Source organism: Scylla paramamosain, chromosome 4 (assembly GCF_035594125.1).
Source record: "Scylla paramamosain isolate STU-SP2022 chromosome 4, ASM3559412v1, whole genome shotgun sequence".
NCBI lineage: Eukaryota > Metazoa > Arthropoda > Malacostraca > Decapoda > Portunidae > Scylla > Scylla paramamosain.
Genome location: NC_087154.1, coordinates 5,123,469 through 5,144,547, shown reverse-complemented (window position 1 = coordinate 5,144,547; position 21,079 = coordinate 5,123,469). Strand labels below are relative to the sequence as shown.

General features: G+C 42.7%; 1 protein-coding gene and 1 long non-coding RNA gene across 9 annotated transcripts in view; one reads left to right on the top strand and one right to left on the bottom strand.

Moving 5' to 3' along the window:
• LOC135099320 (uncharacterized) overlaps nucleotides 1-17,937 on the top strand; it is a 95,205-nt gene extending 77,268 nt beyond the window's left edge. Inside the window, exon 4 of the long non-coding RNA XR_010267841.1 lies at nucleotides 17,380-17,937. This is a non-coding gene — a long non-coding RNA (uncharacterized LOC135099320). The remainder of the gene's footprint in view (nucleotides 1-17,379) is intronic.
• The window catches only part of LOC135099250 (putative protein kinase C delta type homolog), a 186,350-nt gene that overhangs the window by 106,777 nt on the left and 58,494 nt on the right, over nucleotides 1-21,079 (bottom strand). For 4 of the 8 annotated variants that reach the window (XM_064001667.1, XM_064001679.1, XM_064001689.1 and 1 more), the window contains 2 exons: nucleotides 5,719-5,818; nucleotides 3,666-3,825 (listed from right to left, as the gene is read on the bottom strand). In XM_064001667.1, the coding sequence (XP_063857737.1) occupies nucleotides 3,666-3,825; nucleotides 5,719-5,818 (260 nt within the window). The remainder of the gene's footprint in view (nucleotides 1-3,665; nucleotides 3,826-5,718; nucleotides 5,819-21,079) is intronic. The other 4 variants (XM_064001672.1, XM_064001686.1, XM_064001690.1 and 1 more) reach the window with 1 other exon arrangement.

Below are 21,079 nucleotides of genomic sequence, written 5' to 3'. Positions count from 1 at the left end.
ATTTTTTTTACTTTTGTATCTGATTTCATTTTTCTGCATTATTTCCTTATTTTTTTCTTTATTATTATTTAACGACTTTATTTGTTCTATATATTACTTGTTATATTGCCTATTTAGTGTTCTGTAACTTCTGTATCTATTACTTCATTGATACTGTCTTAAGATCGCATACAACAATTTTCTTATTCCCTAGTACTTACTTTTGCCTCAGATGTTTTTGCTTGTAGAAGGGCTGGGCTTATTACAGAGATAAAACTGGTGGAAGTACACTTTGTTGTCCATTAATAAATGTTTCAAATTTCTAAGTGATCCTGACACGGCTTCGTTCTGTGCCTCGTCGCCCGTCACCCGTGATACGTGTTTGAATGTAATAGAAGCCCCATTACATTAATAGAACTTTCAATACGTTGCGGCTTTCTTTTTGCACATTTGTCCGTCATAATTTATTGTATATTTTTTTTATGCCAGTGCTTACGATAAGATACAGACCTTTTGTAATCTAGCTGTTTTATTTATTTTATTTTTTCACGAATTTTCTTGTAATACGTATCAGTTTGTTTATTTTCTCTCTTGTAATACATTCAAGTCGGTGTTCTCGACTTTCAGTGTGCGTAATGTCTGTCCGGTCAAAGGCAGGAAGAAATTAAAAAAAAAAAAAAAAGACCTGCTTAACTCACCGTTCCCAAAAAGTAAATTATAGAAAGAAATTCCATTATGAGCATATGCAATACAATTTTCAACGTACTACGCAGTTTCCCTTGAATTTATTCCTGCTTCTCTCAAGTACATTCAAATATATACTCTTGTTTTGTTTTCAATATATCTACTGTAACACATCGTATTCTGTTATTTATTATATTTTTTTTCTCTCTCTAGTACATCCAAATCTACACACACACACACACACACACACACACACACACACACACACACACACACACACACACACACACACGGTACCTCCACACATAGAGGCTGCAGCGCAGTCTCTGTACGTACTTTTTTGAACCCGAAGAAGGCTCTCGTCACTCAACAAACAACACCGAGCATCATCACTCATCACGGACTCCACATGGTAATCACACACACACACACACACACACACACACACACACACACACACACACGCACTCACACACAGTTGGCAGGGGCGGAGCGGGGCGGCGGCGACACTGCTAGGCGGCGCCATGTGTGTCACTCTGTAAACAAACCAATTTTCCTCCCCGTCTGTGTTATGTAAGCAGCGGGGGCGGCGCCGCGCTACTTGAGGGTCGCAGCGGGGAGGTGATCCCTCATCGCCCAGCACTCGATCCTGATGCACGACCCGGTAATGAGGGGTGGGTGATGGAGAGAGAGAGAGAGAGAGAGAGAGAGAGAGAGAGAGAGAGAGAGAGAGAGAGAGAGAGAGAGAGAGAGAGAGAGAGAGAGAGAGAAGCAGGTAGTCATAGATAGATAGACAAACAGGCATGCAAGCAGAAAAAAGTCAGATAGGCTGCCAGGCAGGCAGGCAGACAGACAGAAAGAAACAAGCAGACAGAAAAACAGGCAGGCAAGCAGACAGGCACACAAACACAGAAAAAAAAAACAGACAGACGGTTATATATGTATATATATATATATATATATATATATATATATATATATATATATATATATATATATATATATATATATATATATATATATATATATATATATATATATATATATATATGCAAACAAAAACACATAATAACAAGACATAAAAACAAAGAAACAGACAGACAAACAGAGAGACAGACATAAAACACACACAGAGACATAAATAGACAGGCAGAAAGGAAAGCAGAGACAGGAGCAGTGAGATACACAAACACTCAAAAAAGAAACAAAACACAAGACAAAAGACACAAAAAGACAAGAAATAAACATAGCAACAGACAGACAAACAAACAAACAAACAGACACAAACTACGCAAAACAAGTACATCACCAGACAACCAAACAAGCAGACAGATGCACAGATAGTCAATCAGTTGGACGGACAGACGAGACAGGAAAAGGTGGACAGGATACGGTGCAGCAAGATCCGTTCCCAGCTCTCCTCCCTCCCCCTCCTTCCCTATCACCAGCCAACCCCACCATCCCCCTTCCCCTAATAAGCTCTCCTAAACCCTCCCACAACCACCCTCGCCTTCACCCACCAGGCAACTACCGGGACACCTGTGGGCCATCCTTCTCAGGCAGACGTCCATCACACTCCCGGAAGCGTGCAAACCAAAGCAGATTCTTAGAAAATGCGTGGTTAGGTGGACTGAGGGAGGGAAGAGAAGGAAGTGGAGGGAAAAAAAAGGGAGAAAATAAGGAAAAGAAAAAAAGGAGGAAAGTGAAGGGAAGGGAAGGGAGAAAGGAGAATGAAAAGGAAGGGATTTAAAGGGAAGGGATGAGAAAGAAAGGAAATTAAGTTAATAGAAAGGGGAGTAATGGAAAGGAAAATGAAGGTAAGAGAAGAGAAGGGAGAAAAGTGAAAGGATTAAATGGAAGATAAGGGAGGGATGGGAAGAAAAGAAAAGGGAAGAAAAGAAAAAAGGGAATGAAAGAAAGAGAAGGGGAAAAAAGAGGGATGGAAAAAAAATCATAGATAGGAAGGAAGAGAAGTAAAGAAAGAAAAAGGAAAAGCAGGGTAAGAAAGTGAGAAGGAAAAGAAAGAAAGGAAGAAAAGGAAGTGAGGCAAAGAGTCTAAATAAATGGATCATAACTCACGAATATGTTTTGCTACACACGAGTGCTTTTTGTTGTTGTTGTTGTTGTTGTTGTTGCTGCTGTTGTTGTTGCTCTTGTTGTTGTTTCTGTTGCTGCTACACACATTTAGGCAAAATAGTATGGCAGTTTGAGGTCTGAAGGGAAAAACAGATAGATGTTTACCGTTTTTTTTTTTTTTTTTTTACTGTGATTACGTATACGAGTGAAAACTTTTGCCGAGCAGTGGAGAAGGAAGGCGTAGGCGAGGAAGTGAGTGGGTGGGAGCAGAGATTAGTGCGTGTGTGTGATGGTGTGAGTGTGGGTGGGCCATTTGAGTGGGTTTTGCGTGTAGTGATGAATATGTTTTCATCAGTAGCTCGTTGGGGTGTTACTCTTACGCTTCCGTGCAAAGAAACAGTGAGGTATTGCCACGGAAATATTGATGGGTATTAAGTTCAGTGTTTCATCGTCAACTGCAGTGCGAGGAAGTGGTGTTGTTATTATGTAAAGGAGTAAAGATAAATGTGTTATTAGTGTTTTGTTATAGAAAGTTGGCGACAGAAGAATGATAGAATGTAATAATAAGGTCTGTAATTTTGGTAGGAGAATTCGTCCGGTAGAAACATAAACGGTAAGTGTTCTAGTCTTCCTCATTTCTTTTATCCTCCTCCTCCTCCTCCTCCTCCTCCTCCTCCTCCTTCTCTTCTTCCTTAACCCTTGTATTTCTTTTATCTTCTCACTCCTTTCCTTGTTCTTGTTCTTGTTCTTTTCCTATTTTATTCACCTCAATCTTTAGTTATTTCCACACACACACACACACACACACACACACACACACACACACACACACACACACACACCAAACCTTTCCATATGTATATTATGAATGACTTATCTGCCATTAAACTCTTTGAACTTGAACAAAAAACACACAGGGCCCTTACCACAGAAAGTCCCCGCAGAAGGCGCAGAAGGTGGGTTGCCTGAAGAACTTGGCCACAAACTTATGTCCCTTGACGCTGTGGACCTTCTGGTGACGAATAGCGCCTCTCCTCCTCGTGATCCCAGACACCGATTTGAAGGACTCCTCGTCAATACGCGGAACTGTGGAAGCGTGGCGGATGAGTGTGGAATGTGTACCAGGGTTTGTTAGAACGTTCGAGCATAAGGGAAGGAATTAATATGAGTGTGAAATATATATACTGCAGTTTGTTAGAGCATAAGTGAGGGTACAAGAAGCCAGTTTGTCTACAATTGGCAGTTTCTTTTCGTGTAAAATCGCTATCTTTCCTGCTCTTTTGACTTAGCATGGTCTTCGTAGGTGGTGCTACCGGAAAGAACAAGAATGGGAGTCAAGGGGAACAAGAAGAGGAAAGACAAGAACATGAGAGACAAGTACATAATTAGGAAGAGGGAGGAGAACAAGGGAGAAGGATGGAGGAGGAGAATAACAACAACAACAACAACAACAACAACAACAACAACAACAACAACAATCAAGCAACCAACCAACCAACCAAACAAACAAACAATATAAAAAAATAAAGAGGAAAAGCAAGAAGAAGAAGAAGAAGAAGAAGAAGAAGAAGAAGGACGACAAAACATTACGAGTAGTAGGAAGAGGAGGAGGAGGAAAAAAGAGGAGATTGAAACCAAAGAAGCGGAGCGGAAAGAACAACAGAGAGTACTTGCCAACTAATAAACCTTCTCTCACAAGCAGGATATGCACAATGACGACCAGAGGAAGACATCTACTGGCCATTTCAAGAACAAGCAAGAATCCTAGATGATAATTAGGAGATGAGCCAAAGCATAAATACCTGAGTTACTATTTTAAAAACCTGAAGATTAAGTGAGGTGTTAGGATTGTTGGACGGCAATTATAATGGGAAATAAGTAGTATTGAATGATTGAGAGTGAAGGGAGATGCAGGAGAGAAGGGGTTAGGGATTGGAAAGTGGCCTATTTAGAGAGCATAGCAATATTAGTCATTCCTCCAACTTTTATTGCACTTTCTTATGTTTACTTCAAGAGATAATGATAAATACCTGACATTTTATCAAGATGTTACCTCCTTTAATCTATCTTACTTTCCATTTAGTCACCAAGCACTGACTGCCACACCACTCTTACCACTTCTACTACTAATGCCACTGCTAATAAATATCATCATCACCATTACTCATTATCAGTCATTGTCATTCATCACCGTCAGTCTTCATCAGTCATCACTATCATTCATTTCTACAATTAATCAGCACCTCTCACCATCTTCATTCATCACTATTTATCATTACTTGTCACCATTCATCATCACCACTTATTACAAACACTAATCATTACTCATCACCACCACAACACTACTCACCAGGTATCACTCTCACAGCCACTCATCATCACCACTCATCACTCATCATCATTGCTCATCATCACTCATTGTCACAACTCTAACAATCATCACCTTTCCATCAGTATTCATCATTCATCAACAGTCACCACTGCCAGTCACCACCATTCATCACCATTACTTATCAGAGCCTTTCACCACTACTACTCAATAATTATTCATCACCAGTCATTACTCATCACTAATCATTGTTCATCACAGTCATTCATCAAGGTTATTCAGCATTCACCACCAGTCATTAGCAGTATTCACCGGTTCATCACCACTCATCACTACGCACCATTAGTCATCATCGCTCATAAACTCATTTTTCATCAACGCTCATCACTCGTCACTCACCATCAACACTATCACCTCTCATCACCGCCATTCACCACCTCTCTTCATCACTCATCATTCATGACCACCAATCATCATCACCACTCATCACCATCAGTTACCATCGCACCTCATTGTTAATCGCAACCTCTCACCACGACTGCTTGTTATTCATCATCCCTCATCACCATTCATCACCACTTGTCATTCATCAGTACTCATCACTCATCACCACCATTCATCACCACTCATCACCGCTCAGCTCTCATCACCATCAGCCCTCGCCGTACTCTCGCCATCACGCTGGTGTTGCTGGTTGAGCTGAACCTTGTAGGGTCTGGCTGGCCTCTCGAAGGGCGCCCGCACCTTCAGCTGGAACAAAGAAAGGACAGGCGTTTAGATGGCTGTGTGTGTGTGTGTGTGTGTGGGTGTGTGTTTCAGTTGATTTTTTTTCTTTTATAAACGTAATCAGACTTTCTTGAGCCATCTAATTATTTACTTTAGAATTTCATACTGATGTGATTGTGATGTTGCTGTGATCAATAAACAGCTGTGTGTGTGTGTGTGTGCGTGTGTTTATTGTGTTTCATAGGAGTCATGTGCCTAAAGTAATTATTTGAACCATGAAATACAAGTAGTCTTCATCATTGTAATTATTCTACTTCTGCTGTAGTCAGTAAGTGTGTGTGTGTGTGTGTGTGTGTGTGTGTGTGTGTGTGTGTGTGTGTGTGTGTGTGTGTTATGCCTTAGATATGTCTGTAATTGGATCTTTTATATAATACTTATGATATATCACAAATATACATGCATAATACGAATAATATCCACACCCATTTTATATGTCTGTCTTTTTTATTATATTTGTTCACTTTATTCAACTGTTTCTCCGTTTATTTATTGTGTGTACGAGAAGAGGTAGACGTTCTTTCTCTCCCCTCTCCTTTGTTTCTCTTTCCCTCCCATGCATTCCTCCCTTTCTCTCCCAGTCTTTATTCACCCACCATTCCTTCCTCTCCCTTCCCCTACATTCCTCTTCTTCCTCCCCCTCTCTCAGTTGACTTTTCGCTCCATTCTTTGACCTGTCCCTTACTCGTTTCTTTTCTTTATAACTTCCCTAATTCTGTTTTCTTATATTCATTCGGAATTTTGACTGCTTTGTATCAGTGAGTTATAACTTCATCTAGCTTTTCTTTATAACCTTTCCGAGAACAATTTTTTGTCATTATTTTTAGTATTTTCTTTGTATATGCATCTCCTTTACCACGATGTTATTTTTTTGTACATATATATATATTTTTTTAAGTTATTTTAAAATCACTCTTTCTTGTTTTCCATTCTTGTCTTCTTCCATCTCCAGTTCCTCGAAAACTTTTTCCTCACTGTAAACATTTGTTTTTCTTGACGTGTTGGGGACAGAGAACGAGAGAGGCAGTGGGGGAAACAGTGCCACTCTGTCTCCCCTTTTTCTTTATCAGGATCGTGTAGCTTTTTCTCGTGAAACTTTATGATCCCAGCGCCGTCACTCCACGCATCTCCTCAAACCCGCGAGTTTGTCCCCAGTCGCCCCTTTGTTTTTTTTTTGTTTTTTTGTGTGTTTTTTTTTCTTTTTTTTTTTTCTTTTTTCTTCGTGGCAACATAAGCGAGAAGATCTTGACTGAGCGGAGAACGTGAACCACATAGTACTCGGTTTATCTTTATCGGTACGTGTCTTTCTGCTTCGCCTGGTCCTTCTTTTAGCTACTGTTCTCTCTAGTCCCTTGTATCTTCGCCTCCTTCCCTCAGGTGATTTCACTTTCCTTTAAGCAGAAAGAGTAAATATCCGTTTTCCAATGAATTATGGCGACTCACTACTCGCTTTCGTCGCTTTAACTTTTTTTCTTTCACACTCTCCTCCTTCTACTTCATTCCTGTCATCCCAGACTACCTCTCTCACTACCAGACTCTCCTTCTACCTGCTTTTATTCCTCAGTTTCGTCCTCCTCCTCCTCCTCCTCCTCCTCCTCCTCCTCCTCCTCCTCCTCCTCCTCCTCCTCCTCCTCCTGCCTAAATCTTTCCCCTCCTTCCCTCCTTTACCACCTAATCTACTTCTCCCATTTTCTCCCTCTACCAGGGCCTCTTTCCCGATTTTCACCCTTTCCTCCATCTCTACCTCCTCCTCCATCACTCTCCACCCTCCCTCTCTCAGCCTCTCTCTCTCCACCAGCCTCTCTTTCCCCCCTCCTCTCCTTCCATCCCCTCTCTGTCCCAACCTGTCCCTTTCATAGCCTCTCCCATCCCCAGCCTCCATTCTATCAGCCTCTCCCACTACTATCCTTCCCCTCCCAGCCTCTCCCTCCTTCCCTGGGGTGCGCTTGCCTGTCATGCATCATGCCAGCCCGTCATACACCGCCTCCTTGTTTATGGCTGCCTCGGCCTGAGCGCCATTCGCTTCGTTTGGCTTTTTGGCAGCGAGGCGCTCCCGGCGAGAACTTGAAAATACAACCCAGAAGAGCCCTGTGATTGGCCCGAGGCAAGAAGACGAGGAGGAGAATGAGGATGATAATAATAATAAAAGCGTCAGTTTCTCACACCAGGACGCCGCGCTGAGTAAAATTGCCTTAACGTATCGGAATATGAGCGAAGTGTAAAGGCCGCCATTCAGGAGTTGTGCGTGAGTGGGGGTGGACGGGGCGGCGGAAAGAGAGAGAGAGAGAGAGAGAGAGAGAGGGGGTGAGAGAGGGAGAGAGAGGCGGCGCAGGGAGCAGGTGTGAGGGAGGTATTTACGGAAATATTTACGTCTGGCGGAGAGGGAGAGCAATGATACACTCGCGGTAAATGTCGTGGATTAATGGAATGGCGCGAGGAATGATTGGGGTGGTGCGGGGAAACATGACAGGGATCTCTGCTCTCTGCGCGTCTCGTCTGCTGTCCCTCGCACCAACGTGAAGTAGTAGCTGATATTCCAAACCACCTCTTATATAAAGCGAGGTAAACAAACACTGTAGCGTACGTAGACCAAACCCGTGGAGATTATCAGAGAAGCTGCTTTCCTGCCGGCCCGCTTGTTGAGAGTAAAGAAAAAAAACAGACATTGTAGCGTGTACGTAGACCAAACTCGTAGGGACTATCATAGAGACTGCACGAACGGCCTGCTTTCCTGGCGACCTGCCCCACCACGACCTGCTTGTTGGGGCAGAGGAGCAGGGTGAAGAGAAAAACTACTCTTAAATTATTGCACGACACATATGGAAGTTACGGTTACTTGGAGATCGTAGTGGTGAAAAAGGAGGAGCATGGGAGGTGGTAGTGGTAGTGGTGGTGGTGGTGGTGAATAAGGAGAGTGTAATAGTAAGGAGCGGTGGAAGGAAGATAACAAAAAAGGGAGGCGTGCTATATGAGTGAGGAGGGTCGTGAGGCGTCAAGCAGAGTGAGAGAGAGCAAGGCCGAGATATGTTTAGCAATGCCAGAATATTAGTTATGCAGGGATGTGTTTAGTCATGCCAGAATATGTTCAGTTATCCCAGGACATGCTTACGAATGCCAGAATATGTTTAACAATGCCGGGATGTGTTTACTTATGCCGGGATGTGTTTAGCAATGTCATCATAATTATGTTTAGCAATGGCAGGATGTGTTTAGCAAGGTCAGAGTGTGTTTGGCAATGGCAGAATGTGTTTAGCTATGCCAGGATGTGTTTAGCTATGCCAGGATGTGTTCAGCAAGGTCAGAGTGCGTTTAGCAATGGCAGGATGTGTTTAGCAATGGCAGGGTGTGTTTAGCAAGGCAAGGATTTACTTAACAAGACCGCAATGTGGACATTCTGTGAGTAACATGAAACATCAGCCAGCGTTTCATCACTTTCCCTCCATGAAGAAAGAAAAACAATAAAAAAAAAAAAAACAGGCACTCAGATGTTAGTTTACCTTAACAGAACCCTCAGAGGCACGAGTTGCAGCGCTGTACCTGACACACTTACCGCCCATTCATTGGTGAAATAGATGTCGGAAACGTGCGGGAGGAGAATGCACGAGGGAGTGACTTAATGCCGCGCCGGATAAGAGCAAAACGATAAGATCTATAGAACGCGTGAGGATTTGTGAGTGTGCGAGAGGCGGCTGTCTCCTAAACACGACACGGTGACGCGGCCTCGAGGTGCCTGAGACGCGTGGTATGTAACGCTGGACCTGGCAATCAAATGTGAATGAGCGACTTGTGTACAAAGCATGTGAGGTGATAGCGTGTGTGTGTGTGTGTGTGTGTGTGTGTGTGTGTGCGGACCGGATCAACAAATTGAGCTCACGGGACGGGGACGTGGGAAGGGAGGGAGGGAGGGAGGGAGCGGCGTGTCTGGGGAAGAAGGATGTGGAGGTGAAGGTGGGCTGCTGGGGCCGCCTCTTATAATTCAAGGATAAATGAGACAGCTCCGCCGCGCTGACAAAATATAGAGGATTAGGTTAGGGTGCAGCTGCGATCGTGAGCCGCGGCGTGGCGTGGGGCGGGAGGACGGTGCGGGGCAAAGGAGGTGCAGGGAGGAGGCAGGCAAGGCACGGGACGAGGGGAGGACTGGTGCGTAACGTGAAAGGAAGGTAATATGAGAGTTATGAAAGATTTTGCTTAACACAGTGGACATAAACGAATACAAGGACTATATAAAATATGATGAATAGGGAAGAAATCGAAAGATATGGCATGAAAAGAGTGTGGAAAAGAAAACTTAACACGGAAAAAGAATTAAAAAGGAAGACCTCACGAACTACAAGAAAGGGAAACAGAAAAGACAGTGCCTTGTCAAATTTCTTGGCGCTTATCTCGACAGCGTTTAACAGATAAGAAGTTACTGCGATTTTCAAATAGTTTTCATTATTGTAGTGATAGTATGACAAAGATTCATTGACGGGAAGAAAATCATGTCTTTGGCCTCGAAAAAGCAATCCTAATTAGAGCCCAAAGTACTTCACGTAGAAGTTATTAGGATTTCAATAGTATTTTCATTTCTGTACTGATAATATAATAAGGTTTCATTAACAAGAAAAAAATAATTCCTGTGGCCTTCAAAAACTATACAAATGGAATGTTTCATGTAGAGGTCATTATTATGATTTTCAATGTTATTTCCATTATCTTAGTAATAGTATAAAAAGTATTTATTAACGGAAAGAAAATAGTCGCCGCGGCCTTTAAAAACAATCTTAATGAAAGCCCAGTGTTTTTAAAATCCCGGAGAGGATGAGAAGAGAAGCGCGCCTCGTGTCGGCGGTGTGGGCGTGTGTTCAATCCCTGCTGTCCGCCCCCGGCCACGCCCAGAGAGATGGAGGTGACGGCGCCCCACACAAGATATGCCTCACATCCATCATGGGCGGGAGTCATAAACACCTGAGAGGGACCGTGACGCCCTGCCGCCTCTGCCACACCTCAGGGCGCCACCTGCCTCCCTCTCGTCCCTCGCGGCCCTCACACCCTCACACTGTTCATGAATCTCTCTCACACTCCTCATTTCTAGAGCCACTCTCACACTTCTTCACTACAATAGTTTTGAAATATAGTGTTGAGTGTTGACATTGCAGTAGTGGTTTTGTGTGAGATAAATCAACACACTAAAACCTTCTTACCTTTTTGATAATAGGAAATCAGATCAGTGCCTTGAGATCTGACGACGGAGTGACTTGTGTTATTTTATCTGAGTAACTGCAGATGATTTCACTTGCGAAAAAAAGGTGCAACTACCGACAAAAATACAATATTCGGTCTTTTTGCTGTCAGTGATGTCTTTCAAAATTATATTATTAAGATCATTTACATCAGCCTTGAAGCATAAGAAAAGATAAGACAGTCTCTTTCTTATCCTTACAATGTTTTGTTTAGTTTTTCTAATGTTGTCTTGCAAAATTATACTGTAAAATCGGACATGACCATTTTATCCGATTTAGAAAAAAAAAAGACAGTAGTTTTCTTATGCTTTCGTATATATATATATATATATATATATATATATATATATATATATATATATATATATATATATATATATATATATATATATATATATATATATATATATATATATATATATATATATATATATATATATATATATATATTTTTTTTTTTTTTTTTTTTTTTTTTAGGGAAATAATGGTCAGATTTTGTGTTTTACCGCCATCATTTGTGTGTGACTTACTATTGTGGGGTTCATGTTGCATCTAGCAGTAACAAACTCCATGTATTACTATTGTGTTAAGTGTTTCTCCTCGATCTTGAGTCTCCTGATCTGCTGACTGTCTCTTCACAAAACCCGACAATTGATAGATTCCCAATAGAGCAGAGGAATTGAAATTAAAATGAGAACTATACGCAGTGAAAGTCAGTGTGGTACGTTAGTCGACTTCTAAGTGATATAATACCTTTATTTTCTTGTCTTTGTTTCATTGATTTTAACAAGCTTGCCTTCACGTCCGTCTCACCCCTGCATTTTTACAGGAGGAGGAGGGCGATGAGAGAGAGAGAGAGAGAGAGAGAGAGAGAGAGAGAGAGAGAGAGAGAGAGAGAAATTAGGTCAGTCTCTCTCTCTCTCTCTCTCTCTCTCTCTCTCTCTCTCTCTCTCTCTCTCTCTCTCTCTCTCTCTCTCTCTCTCTCTCTCTCTCTCGCAGCACACATTAGCGGCGTGGAAGACGAAGGTGTGTGTGTGTGTGTGTGTGTGTGTGTGTGTGTGTGTGTGTGTGTGTATGTATGTGTGTGTGTGAGCGGTCTGAGTTTTGACGCGCGGTGATTCTTCTTCCTGTTCGGCAATGAATGATGGGGCGATGTTTGCCTTATAAATAACACACGCAGCCCAAAGCCGTGCCCTAAACAGCGGCTCGTAAACCCACCAACAAACTCTCCACTTATTTCTAAGATCAACAAAATTCATTGTTTGTTTACGGTGGAAGACCAAACTGTTTGTTACCTTTCATCCTCCTTCCTTCCTTCCTTCCTTTCTTTCTTTCTTCCTTCCTCTCCCTTCATCTCTCTTCTCAACACACCTTCCTTCTTTTTCTTATATCTCCTCTTCTCTTCTCTCCTTTCTCTAACATTCCTCTTTTTCCCATTTTTTTCCTTTCTTTTTAAATATCTTTCTTTTCTAACCAACTATTTCTCGTTCTCTTTTTCTTCTCTTCTTTCCTCTCCCTTTCTAATATTTTTCCTCCTCTCTTCTCTCCCTTCTCTAACCTTTTGTTACCTAGCTTTCCATTTCCTGTTCCTCCACCTCTCCCTACCTTTTTTCAACTAGCCACATCTCTCCACCCTATATCTTTTCCTCCTTTTCTTCTTTTCCGTTCCTCTTCCTTTCTCCTACGCGTCCCCATTCTTCGTTTCCCTTCCATCCCTTAGCCTCCTCCTCCTCCTCATCCTCCTCCTCCTCCTCCTCCTCCTCCCATAACTCTCCTTTTTCAGCCTTCTTCCGCTCCTTGTCCTCCTTGTTCACTTTTTCCTCCTCTTTACCTCCCTTCCTCTTCCCCACACTCCCTCTCTTCCCTACTCCCCACCCACTTCTCGCCTTCCTCCATCGCCGCTACTCGCATGCCTCGCTTTATTTCCTAACCATAAACATTTGTACCCGCCACCACCACCACCACCACCACCACCAGGAAGGGGAAGACGGTGCTTGAAAAAGAAACGATGCGGAAAGTGAAAGCTTACTATGCAGGCGATGCATCTTTCCTCCTCTGCTTTTTGTTAGTGGTTCAAGTTTAATTCTTTCCCATTTTTATTTCCACGAGGACTGACTGCCGTGTTTGTTGCCTATTAGTTGTTATCGTTGTAGTCTGAAGGCTCAAGAACAGGTGGTATTTTCAGAGACTAAGATCTAGGATAAGGTGGAAAGACTACGTTAATTAAAGAAGACGTGAGAGACGAAAGGAAAAAGAAAAAACGAAAGAATGGCACAATGGTTTGATGAGTAATAGTGTTTTTCAATCTTTTTTTTTTCTTTTACTGCGTATACTTATATTGCAGCTCAGTCAAATCGTCTACAAATACTGAGCTGAAGTGAAAATTGCCATACTGTTGACTGCTCGCATCTGAAGGATCAATATAAAGCTGTTCATTAGTCCATATACCAATTTATGTTCGAATCAAAGATGTAAAATTTGCAGAACTTTGTGGCACGATTACTTGAGCTTGCTGTACTCGCGGTGACTGACGAAGGGGAGGGAAATCACAGGTGGCGGAAACACGAGACGAGGGAGCGTCAGTTTATCGTGAATTGCGATCCATAACTTAACATTTTCCTCTCTCAGTGAATGCCGGCGTGTGCATCGTTAGCGTGCAGAAGGCGAGAACATGTGCAGGTTAATCAGATAGCGGACAGGTGACATGGAAGCCCGTCGTGTTAACATATCAAGAGTTAATCATTTCACAATTTAACCTTTTCTGTGGCAGAGCAAGTTTATATAAGCACGTGCATTTTTACCTGAGTGTAGAAGACGAAAATACGTGCAGGTTAATTATACAGCGGAAATAACTTTAAAACCTGTCTTGTTAACAGGTCTAGAGTGAAGCAGTGCACAACATAACCTTTTTTTTTCTGTGGAAGAGAACACATACGAGAACGTGCATCTTTGCTGTTGGAAATTGATACACTTGAAAGTTAATCAGACAGCGGATAGATAACTTGAAAACCAGTCGTGTTAACATGTCAAGAGTTAATCAGTGCACATAATAACCCTTGGTATGGCAGACAGAGCTTATACGAGCATGTGCATCTTTATCGCAGTGCAGGAGGCGAGAACATGTGCAGGTTAATTAGACAGCGGGTAGGTAACTTCAAAACCAATCGTGTTAACATGTCTAGAGTGACGCAGTTGTACTTAACATTTTTCTGTGGCAAAGAACGAGCGTGCGTATCTTTCCTATGGGAGAAAATTATACGGGTATTTAAATTAGTATCGGAGAGGTGTCTTAGAAACCCGTCTTGTTAACACATTCAAATAGATGCAGTCTACGGTCTACGGTACAGTGGCTAGCGCTCTTGGCTACGAATCAGCGGACCACTGTTCGAACCAGCGCTTGAGGATATGGCTCACCCCGCTGTTCACTCTTCCTTCTTTATTAGTTGATAAATGGTTACTTTGAAAAACCTCAGGAAAGTAAACTATGGAAATCTGCACGTCACAGCGGCTTTCTGTCCAAGGGTGAGAGATATCATCCGCCACACACTCAAAAGCTAACGAGACGGAGATGAACGTCGGTGCCCCAAGCAGCTCTAGTGTACTTCAATTTTACTTGTATAGCTTAAAGTTTCCCTAGCAGTGAACGCTGATGTGTGTGTGTGTGTGTATGTGTGTGTGTGTATGTGTGTGTGTGTGTCATTTACGCATTGCACAAAGCAAGAACACGTGCAGTTTAACCAGGTAGCGGACAGATGACAAAGAAACTAGTCGTGTTAACATGTCTAGACGCAAAGCACACCTAGACATTTTCCTTGGCTCAGTGAACGCTTGTGTGTGTGTGCCGCTGATGTAGTACTGTGGAAAGTGAGAACACGTGCTGGTTAATTAGTTGGCGGACAGGTGACGTGGGAATCTGTCTTGTCAGCATGTTCAGAGTGACGCCCTTGTTGCAAAAACTGACTTGTGGAGACCCAAAGTACAGCTCGGGCTTGGGAACCACCGCTGCTTGTGGCTTTACTTTAGAGAGAATAGGTAGGTGGGAAGAATGGCAGGAAGACTTAGGCTGAAGCTGTAGTTTATGAAGTGATAACGATTAAACTTTGTTGTAGTAATTATAGTTTTTGTTGTAGTTGTTGTTGTAGCAGAGGTAGTTGTAGTAGTAGTAGTAGTAGTAGTAGTAGTAGTAGTAGTAGTAGTAGTAGTAGTAGTAATAGTAGTAGTAGTAGTAGTAGTAGTAGTAGTAGTAGTAGTAATCCTGCTGCTATTATTATTATTATTATTATTATTATTATTATTATTATTATTATTATTATTATTATTATTATTATTATTATTATTATTACTATTATCATCATTGTTATTATCATTATAATTTTTATTGCTGTTGCTTCTTCTACTACTACTACTACTACTATTTTTACTCGATTTTTCTTTTTTTTTTTTATTCCTCTTCTCCCCTCCTTCACCACCACTACCACCATCACCACCTCTCCCTCCCCACATTTCCCTGGTAACTCCTTCCCTCATTTACTCGTGAAGGTTAATCATAAAAGCTCATTTGAATCTTTTCCGGGTCGATTTAAATCATCCCAGTGATAAATAATGACACAGGGGGCGGTGCAGTGCCTCGCCTCCCTCTGCCCTGGCACTTCCCCTGCCGCAGCCCCTCAGAGCCATCCCTCGCGGCGTTATCTGGGCCCCGCGTCACGCCTCCTGAGCTCCCGCCACCTGCCTGAGTCACATTTTAATGGTTTGCTCGCTGCTGAGTCGTTGGTTTCTTATATGCTTTACTGGTTTGGTCATTCTTTAATACTCCTGAAAGCTGTGCATTGTTCGCATGGTTACAAAAACAAAAAGGAGAGAATAGTTAGCAGGAATGTTAATTGATTTGTTCCTTGCTGGTGAGATGAAGGGAATGTTTAGCAGCTTCATCGTTTACTGGTCTGGTCTTCTCTTAATATTCAGAAAGCTGTGTTTGCATGGATACAAAATAAGGGATAGAATAGGTTGGGATTATTAATGATTTACGCATAGAAAAGGTTTAGCAGCTTCTTTATTTACTGGTGGGATCATCCCTTAATATTCAGAAATGGATACAAAAATAAAAGGGAAGAATAGATTACCAGGAATGTTGTGATTTACTCGCTGCCAGGATGGAGGGGAGACTTTGCAGGTATATTAGCTACTGGTTTGGTCATCTGTTTATATTCAGAGCTCTGTGAAATGCGCTGGTACAAAAAAATAGAGGAAAGAATAGATTAGGAGGAGGAGGAGGAGGAGAAGGAGGAGGAGGAGGAGGAGGAGAAGAAAGAGGAGGAGGGTTTCAATGTTAGCCTCGTGGCCTGTGCGCGTTCTACGAAGGGCGAGCACCTGTTCACACTCAGTAACAGGAACATAACACAAGGAAAGCCACAACAATCCAGAAGATCTACACGTGGCAGGCTATGTATAATACGTACACATATCCACCTTTCATCGCTGTCCACAAACGTATCTCATCTTCTCCCTGTTGATTCCTGGTGATAATTTGAAGCAACATCCTCAGTTTGATAAAATATTGTGTTGTTCTAATTCAGTTTCATTTTCTACATGTGTTCTTTTGTGTTTTCTAATAAATTTTTGGGGGGTAAATAAATTAATCTCTCTCTCTCTCTCTCTCTCTCTCTCTCTCTCTCTCTCTCTCTCTCTCTCTCTCTCTCTCTCTCTCTCTCTCTCTCTCTCTCTCTCTCTCTCTCTCTCCACAGACGTGACTAGTTTCTCGTTATGAAATTTACGATGATGTAAAGATAAATGGCTTGTATTTTATGTTTTCTTTCCTATTTTTTTCTTAAGTGACTCATGTGTGTGTGTGTGTGTGTGTGTGTGTGTGTGTGTTATCTATGATTTAAAGTTTTTTTTTTTTTTAGACAAGGAACTAAAATAATTCAGGTAGATTATTTTTACTTTCTATTTCTGCTTCAGTTCCGCTTTTCTTCTTCTTTTTATATGAATTTAGTAGTAGTAGTAGTAGTAGTAGTAGTAGTAGTAGTAGTAGTAGTAGTAGTAGTAGAAGTAGTAGTAGTAGTAGTAGAAGTAGTAGTAGTAGTAGTAGTAGTAGAAGTAGTAGTAGTAGTGTTGCCATTGTTATTATTGTTGTTCTCATTATTTCTATTATTATTTCTGCTCGTATCCCTCTTAATCCTTCTCCTCCTCCTCCTCCTCCTCCTCCTCCTCTTCCTCCTCCTCCTCCTCCTCCTCCTCCTCCTCCTCCTTCTCCTCCTCCTCCTATTCATATCTCTCATATTCAGTAATGGACCTTTTTTTCAGCACTTTCCTGACACCTCTCCCTGCCCCTCCCCCTCTTGCCCCGCCTCTACCAGCCCCGCCTCACCGGTCCGCCTTGGTGAGTGTTCTGACTAGTGTAACAACCCAAGCGTAGCGCAGTAAAGAAAGTTTGATTCAGTGTAAAAGTGAAGCGTTGCATGATAAGGCAGGAATTTATGCCTGTGGGAACACTCATTGGATGGAATAAAGGAGTAATTATCTAAGAGGAATCCGAAAAGAGAGGAAAGTTAGTTTTTATTTATTTTTTTTTTTTTTTACTGTAGGGGGAAAACATAGAAGTGCACATTGTTTGGTCTCTGTATTAAGACATATAAGGCTATTTATATATGGTATGAGGAAGGAAGGAATGAAGGAAGGGAGGAAGGGAGGAAGGAAGGAAAAAGGAAGTGTTGGATACAAGAAAAGAAGGAAGAAAGCAGTGAAGGAGAGAAGGAGTATTACTTACAACGAAGGAAGCTATATTATGGAGCAGTAATATGAAAAGAAATGAAGAAAGGCTGCATATAAGAAAGGAAGGAGTGCAGGGTGAAAAAGGCGGCGGAGCGGAAGAAGTAAGGAATGTTTGTTGCTGGGAAAAGAAGGAAAGACTGTTGGGTGCGACGAAGGAAGGAAGGATGATAGACGTGTTAGAACGAAAGGAGGGAAGAGAGAGATGTCAGCGATTAAAAAAAAAAAAAAGTGCTATGAAAATCGAAAACAGGAAAGAAGGGAGGAACGAAGGGATGTCGATTAAAGAGGAAGAATAAAAGAATGCATAGTATCAAAAAGGGAAAAAGGAGGAAGAATGGAGTCTTAGGTACAAGAAAGAAGAAAAGGGTGTTCGGTATCAGAAAGAACGAAAAAGGGAAGAAGAAAGAAAAAAGGAAGAGACATTACCTACAAAAAAAAATATTTGGAATGAGAAAGAAAAAAAGGAAGGACAGAAGGAGACTTTGCCACGATAAAGAACAAACAGAAGAAAGGACACGGAAGAGCAACCCTTTGGCGGCAGCGGACCACACCAGCCCACCCCAACCCACACCAGCCCCGGGTCACCACTGTGGGGCTTTCAGGGATTGGAAAACGTGAGAAGGGACAAATTCCTCGGTGTTTGGGCGTCGCGCTGCTCGCCTCCTCGCCTCCCCGATTCTTTGATCAGCATAATTTTCCTGTAAAACTGCGGGGCGTCTTGTCCTGGGTTGCCCGGGCCTCAGTTTTCAATAATTTAATGGACGTACACGCCACATCGGCAACGTGCGTCATCTGTTTTTTTAGCAAACTTCCATTGCATTGTATTTTTTTTTTCCTTTTTTTCTTCTTTTTTTTTCTTCCTACGTATTCATTCCATTTCTTCCATCTTGCATTTCCATAGCTAGAAGAACGTACACACACACACACACACACACACACACACACACACACACACACACACACACACACACCGCGCCCTCTCTTCCGAAGGGTTGCATTCTTTGTTCTTTCATCATCAGGACGATTTTCAAAGGCCACAGAGACGCCTAGCTGGGTTCAAACTTTTTTTTTTTTTTTGCACATTAATGATCTAAAGTCCTTGTTGAACTACCACTTGATAACCACCTATAACTTCCACTAGATCATATTAAAATTAGCTAAAATAAGACGCCGGAACGTTTGAGAATGCAAAATCATTCTTGAAAAAAACTAAAGGAGACGAGATTTTCCTGTCCACTCCCGGTATTTGAAGCAGAGCACCCACCCTTCTCTACCGACTTTTCCTTCCCCAACAAAGCCAGATGCAGTTCACCACCACTACCACCTCCACCACCAGTACCACCACCAACAACAACAACACCTTCATTACTCAGAAATACTACAGAAGACAAGATTCTCCTGTCCAATCCCAATACTTGAAGCAGAAAACCCAGCATTCTCATCCTTCTTTCCGTACCCCCAACAAAGCCACCACCACCACCACCACCTCTCTGGCGACCCACTAAGCGCCTCTCCCGGGAACCCCTTTCAGTGTCTTCCTCCTGTCGGATTAGTCATAAGCAAAATACGATCGTGCCTGTGGCCAGCGCTCAGGTATTTGCCAACGTAAACATATGCTGTGCTGAAATTCCTCAGATATGACTAGATCGTTTATATCGGGGGGAGCGAGGAGTTAAGACCCTTCTGACACCACCACCACCACCACTACCACCACCACCACCACTGCCCTGCCCCGTCCTGTCTCCCTCCGAGCGATGGTTTGTGCCTTCGAACGATACTATTCGGGGCTTTAATGTGCTTACCTCACTCACCATACATTAGTGGAATTTCTTGGTTTTCTTTAGACTAGAGGTGCTACTTATGGGTGAGAGAGAGAGAGAGAGAGAGAGAGAGAGAGAGAGAGAGAGAGAGAGAGAGAGAGAGAGAGAGAGAGAGAGGGAGAGGGAGAGGGAGAGGGAGAGGGAGAGATTTACGGTACCACAACAATCGACCACATCAAGTTATGGTGCCGCAGCAAAGAGCTAATATGGCACCAGATAGGATTTGAAAGAGGGAAAAAAAATGAAAAATTACTGTGCGCCAGAATCGAACTTGCAGTCTTTGGGCCGCGAGTCGAGTTCTGTGCCATAGAGAGAGAGAGAGAGAGAGAGAGAGAGATCACTTCCACCTCAAAGATATGGGGAAAGAGAGGGAGAGAAGGGGGAGGTAGGACTGTATGTCTGTGCATTAGTGATCCGATAAGAACCGTCACCACCACACCCATCACCACACACACACACACGCACACACACACAAACAAACACAGAAACACACACACTCCCGCCCCTGTTAACAATCCAATCACTCCACGACGACTGCACCACCACCAGCACCACCACCACCATCACCATCGCCACTTTATTACCCTCGTCATTCGCGTTTCTTTCCCCAACCCGAGACAAAACCCGCGCCGCGATTTATGCTCCGCGCGATAAGAGAAGAATCGAGCAAATTAATGGGACACGCATTGCAGTCACGGGGTGTGGGTCGCATTGAAAACTTGGAGCTTGGTGGCCGTCTGAGGAGGGAGGGAAGGTGAGGAGGGAGAGTGAGGAAGGATAAGTGAGGAAAGGTGAGAAAGAAGGGAAAGTGTGTGTGTGTGTGTGTGTGGTAACTTAACAAGAAATGGTTCCGCTTTTAGAGAGAGAGAGAGAGAGAGAGAGTAGAGAGAGAGAGAGAGAGAGAGAGAGAGAGAGAGAGAGAGAGAGAGAGAGAGAGAGAGAGAGAGAGCAACTACAAGTAAGTTATATATGCATCGACTGATCTATCTACATACCTACCTTTCTCATCTAATTATCAGTCTGTCTATCTACTTATCTATCTATCTATGTACCTATCTCCATCTATCTACTATATCAACACACACACACACACACACACACACACACACACACACACACACACACACACACTAACCCCCCTTCTCTCCCCAACACACACGTAGAAAACTGAAGGAGGAGCAGAGAAACGAAGGACGCATAGCTGAGAGGAAATTTAAAGCCTGGAGGAAGGTGAGACTAGGGGAGGAGGTAAGGAAGAGAGGGAATGAGAACCAGATGGGGTGAATGCCAACCAACCTGCTCGCTCCCTCGTCCACCTGAACATAAGCCACTAAGTTAACACACTAGTGGGAGATATAAGTAATGTTGATGGTATTTTTGAAACACTGTGGACGCTCATAACAATTTCAAAG